General features: G+C 36.8%; 1 protein-coding gene across 1 annotated transcript in view; it reads right to left on the minus strand.

The window, feature by feature from the left end:
• Positions 1 to 5,136, minus strand: part of LOC107723945 (uncharacterized) — a 29,616-nt gene extending 24,480 nt beyond the window's left edge. The window contains exons 1-2 of the mRNA XM_016532676.1: positions 5,028 to 5,136; positions 3,658 to 3,888 (exon numbers count right to left, since the gene is read on the minus strand). Of these exons, the coding sequence (XP_016388162.1) occupies positions 3,658 to 3,888; positions 5,028 to 5,136 (340 nt within the window). The remainder of the gene's footprint in view (positions 1 to 3,657; positions 3,889 to 5,027) is intronic.
• Between the last annotated feature and the right edge of the window lie 414 nt (positions 5,137 to 5,550).

Consider the following 5,550-nt stretch of genomic DNA (forward strand, 5'->3'; position numbering starts at 1 on the left):
GAGCTTGTGATTAGTGCAATGGAGTATGGGAAATGTAGTCCAGGGTGATGTGTAACAGTCTGTGTGGTGTGAGAGTCAATATCATGGGAGGGCAACCTCTGGTGGCAAGTGGATGGAAGTTCATGGACCGGATTCGTGACAATAATGCCAGTTACCTTATAAAATTATTTTGACAGTTGCAAAAGGAGTGAGTACTATGGAGGATTTAATAGCAGAATTGTCAAGAAACTGTTAATTATTTGTTCTGTGAAGTTGGCTAAATTGTCCTTTGAAGGAGGGACTACTTTTCTAGGCGGATGAATTTCTAAATTTCTAGTTATGTGTTACCAATGTAACTTATGTATGTATGTATGTATTTATTTTTGGAAATGGCCCTTTGCATTTACTTGCCTGTATCATCGAAAACTTACCAGCTTTATGAAACTAAAAGACTGGATAACTTCATACTTAAGTGTATTTTAATGTTTATACCACATTCTTAAATAATAATAATAATAATAATAATAAAGAGATGAAAGTTAAACAAATTTTCTCTTGTAATCAACATTACGCCACAAATGTTAAAATGTCTGGAACATTCCTTGACAAATTACTTTGGATTATTTGTAAGAACAGATGCAAAATCAAATTGAGTTGTACAGCTTATATCCTTACAGCCCATAACCGAACATATTCAAATTCATACTGAACTGATATAGAATTCTGCAAAAGTCTAAGATGGATTTTCCAAAGCCTGAGATGAATTTGACATTTAACTGTTGAAATTAGCATAACGTCAAGCATAACACTTTGTGACTTAGACATTATTTCAAGAAGGTATCACTTAAATTCCCCTATATATCTTCGCAAAGTTCCTCAACAATTAACATGCAGAACCTAACGAATCATAAATAATAGAGAAATGTTTTGCTCTGACCCAGTCAGAGCCTCAAGGGTTTCAAACTTCCCCCATTATAACTGAGCTAAACCCGATAAACTTCACTGGAATCCTTCGGCTGGATCTCTGTGTCTCTGTCATGTTTGCTGGGGTAAACCTGGACGGGACACATGCCTCGAGACCGGACGAGCTGCCAATACTCTGGTCATGTGACAGTGACTGCTGTCTCTACACTGAGATCTTGTCAATACACGCTCATGTTGACATGCTCTGCTCATTTCCCTACAGGAGGCGGGTAATTGTTATTCTTTGCTGCTGTGTTCTTCATATGCTGCTGCACTCCCTTTTCCCGAATATATTTATTATATTATATTATATTATATTATTATAAGTGTATTGCTTTACACATATGTTTTTAAAATACATTAAAATTGTCTATTAAAAAATCATATTTTTGGATCGTGGTAATGGTTAATTGTGAATTGCCCTCTATGCTGTCATAGCTGAGTTCAGCTTTATAAGTTTTCAGGTTGCTCCTTTAGTCATCAGTTGACAGGTCAAGGCTCCTGTGTGCATGTGTTTGTGTGTTGCTCTAATGTAATACTGCCCCCCGGTGTCTGTTTACTGAACTAACACGTGTTGTGAATTATAAAATATAAGGTCTATCCCCACTTTACGTTGCATAGCAGACCTAAAGGAAATATTAACACTGAAGGATGAAATATAGAATGCAGAGAAAGCAGTGTGACATGCTAAAGTATATTTCCATTAATGTTTTTAAACATGTTCTAATTCTTGAATATTTATTATAACGTAATTTTATCACATCTGTATTTGGACCATTTAGCTACAATAAAATAAAAATAAACAACTTTTTCTCTAGGTCAATAATCTTGATGTCAGCCTTAATAATAATAATAATAATAATAATAATAATTTTACATTTTGATAATTAACAACAATAATACTTATTATAGAATAATACATTATTGTAAATAATTAAAATGATAGATAGATAGATAGATAGATAGATAGCTGCCGTTTTGGCACAAGACGAAAGTTGTATATGTGTAAAGGAGCGATCCATTACTGCTGCAACAGGAACACTGTCATCCCGAGAGTCAGATCAGCACCGAAAGGAGATTTAAGACTTCAGAGTTCACATATATAACATAAAACTGTTATTATAGTAGTTGTGCTAATTCCTCTAAAGGCTGTCGGATGTAGGATTCAGACTTTAGCGTGAGCAGAGTATATATTTCTGCAGCATGTTTACAGCGTGTGCAGTGTGCACATTTTCTGCTTAGTTAGAAAACCGGAACTGGAAGAAAACCGGAAGCCACACTTTGAATAAAATCCTTTCTGTCTAATCCTTTGATCGCAAACTTATACATATACATCTATAAAAACAGTATACTGTTATGGGCTGTAGTTATAAATACATTTTTCACAATACATTTTTCACACAAGTCGATATCGATAATTATCACGATACATTTCTTTCTTTCAAGTTTAAAGGCAGATTTTTGCTCCCAAGTGAAAGTTGTAGAAACCAGACTGTAAATTGTGGTTTTAAACTACTCTTTATAGTCAGAACATGACAAACACTTCACATTCGTGAATTCTTTACACTTTTCCTGAATCTTACAAAAATAATTGCTCTAGTTCTCCAAATTGCCACAAAGAACCCTTACATTCAAAGACAAATCACATCACAAACCAGCTGTTTTATTTCATGGTAAACTTATGTGAATATATTTAATGACTTCCTGTCCAGCATTAATTTGAACCCCACTAACACACACTCCTGCAGTAGAAAATGCATTTACACCCGCCACTCCAAATGTGCCTTTGGTAAACTGCAATCAATCAAGTTTCTTGAGCTCAGCTCCTAAAACCAAACACACAGAGAAAACTTGCAATGGAATAAAGTGCATGATTTAAACAGAGCCGTGGTCCATAATACCACCTCCTGCTGACCCCTACACACATCACATTTACTCCTAATTCTGTCCTTTTTCACAAACGTAACCTTTTCACCATATGCTAAGACAAGGAGAGACAAAAAAAGTGTCATTTATTGTTTAGAGAGGAGATTCATACCATAAAAGAAAGAATGTATTCTGCTAATGTAATGCTTAGTAAATGTAACAAAAACAACACACTTGTGTGGAAAACTAAAATCTTGCTACATAACTTTATCCTTAATTATCCCTTTTTATAATGTGACATTCTGAAAATTAAAAGTGCTAGGGAAAAAAAAAAAAAATCCACATTCTCTCTGTACAGGTTCTTGTAAACGTCTCCCTTTAACCAACATATTATTAGAAAGTTTCCAAAGTCTCTTCACACACCCCACATATTCACTTGTTTCACTGCTATTTTTGGCCTTTCACCCACCAGTGTTGACACATGCTAACTTTTTATATTTTGTGATTTAAGAGCATCATTAATTGGCATAACAAAAGCAACTTCCTCTTCTTGCCGTGGAGCGGTTTCTGATGTCCACATACAGACCCTTAAAACCTCTAAAACAGTTTTTTTTTTCCATCTCAAAAACCACAGGCATGAGGAAATGTTAACCTTGAAAAACAATGACAGTTCTTGCATATTCAGGTCAATAAAGTTTAGATACTCTAACACTCAAATACAGTAAAGCCCAGGATGAGGTGATGGAACAGATTTACTAATGATGGATTTATATTTAGTCTATTAAACCGGCTGCATGAGTTGTTTGAGGACCACTGACATCTGACATCAGGTGCATCACAATACAATACTGTCCATTTCTGTGGCAGCGGTCTCTGCATCACTTCCTCTGGGCTGTGTGTCTTCCTCCTCCACGTCGGCCCCGTTGGGCTCCTGCAGCGAGTGCTGGGTCAGGTCCTGGCTGATGGTGTGGCAGCGGGTCAGGCTCCTGCTCGGAGTGTGTTGTGACTGCGGGTGGCAGAACGGGCCGCTGCTGTCCACTGTCTCTCCTCTCGCCAGTCTGCGTCTGTCACTCTGACCGTCTGCCGTCTGAGATCACCGGGTCAATCAGGAGTCAGGTTAATAGTATATTCAGTGTCGTAGTACAGCACACTTTTCAATACAAAAAAATAAAAAAACCTAACACCTTGCTACATAAAGACCAAATCCTTTTTACATTTTATTACACAAATTGTGACTATGGTTGGATTAATTAAGGAATAAATAAATGGTGATTATGGCTGGGTAAGATAGAGAGGTACCTGGTCTAATACTCCTATGGTGGTCGCTGCTCTGTCGGTCCTCTTCTGAATGCATCAAATTGCTAAAGTGACAGTACATGCATTTCTTACATTACGAAATATTTCCATTTCAAATAAATGCTGTCCTTTTGAACTCTTTGAATGCAGCACAACTGCTCTAACATCAAAAACAGTTCTGGAGGATCATGTGACACTGGAGACTGGAGTAATGATGCTGAAAATTCAGCTTTGCATCACAGGAATAAATTACATTTTACTATCTATTCACATAGAAAGCAGCTATTTTAAATTGTAATAATATTTCACAATATTACTGTTTTTACTGGTTAAAATAAATGCAGCCTTGCTGAGCAGAAATGACTTGATTAAAAACATTTAAAAATCTTCAGAGAGAACATTTTTTTCTCAATGTTATGTCAAATCAAGTCAAGTCACCTTTAGTTATATAGCGCTTTTAACAATACTGATTGTGTCAAAGCAGCTTTACAGTATCAAATAGGAAAATAGTGTGTCAATGCAAAAGGACAATAGTAAACACTCGATTTTCAGTTAACTGCAGTTCATCACTGAATTCAGTGAGGCCATCGTCCAGCTCAGTTCAGTTTAAATAGTCTCTGTGCAATCAAGTCGACGATATCGTTTGATATTAAGGTAATAAACAAGCTATTAATTGACAGTAAATGTACCTTTGTTTCGTATGCTCCGAGTCTTTTCTGCCACTGTTGGTATTCTCTTGCCGTTTAACTCTTTGAATTGTTGATTGTGCTGTTGGAGAAATAACAGAGTTCAGTTTAATTGCATAACTGAAATTCATAGCATTATGCATATCACGTTATACTTACTATGCTATACATCACAGCCTACTACAGCGTTTCTGGAGATGAAATAAAAGTGTACAAATATCGTTCTCCGATTCTTACCCACAATGCCCTCTGTTCCTCTGGAGTGTGGTTTGACTGGATGAATGTCCAGGGCGTCAGCACAGGCTTTCTGCAGGAGTCTCTGAATCTCTGTGTTCTGAGGACGCATAAAAACAAAGAAAAAAACATGATGTTCAGAAACATGTTCAGATGTTTTTTTTTCTATTCACTGAGAGCCTGTCTTAATGTAAACTACATATAAAGTAGATATGACTCTAAATTGAAAAGAAAGAAAGAAAACACACCTTTCCGGCGGTCTCGTGAGCGCAGTCGAGGGCCGTCCGCTGTCTCTTGTTGCGCAGGTGCACTAAAGCCCCTCTGTGCAGCAGGAGCTCCACCAGCTGGATGTGTCCCCCCCTCACCGCCTCATGCAGACCAGTGTTACCGTGATTATTAGCCAGATTCACCAGTGCACCGCTCTGATCCACATTGAGTGTGTCCAAGAAGCATTCATTTACCCAAAGAATATCAAAGAACAAATCATTTATTTTATATATATATATATATATACATACATACACAC

The sequence above is a fragment of the Sinocyclocheilus rhinocerous genome, unplaced genomic scaffold (assembly GCF_001515625.1).
Source record: "Sinocyclocheilus rhinocerous isolate Xijiao unplaced genomic scaffold, SAMN03320098_v1.1 scaffold63, whole genome shotgun sequence".
Taxonomy (NCBI): Eukaryota; Metazoa; Chordata; class Actinopteri; order Cypriniformes; family Cyprinidae; genus Sinocyclocheilus; species Sinocyclocheilus rhinocerous.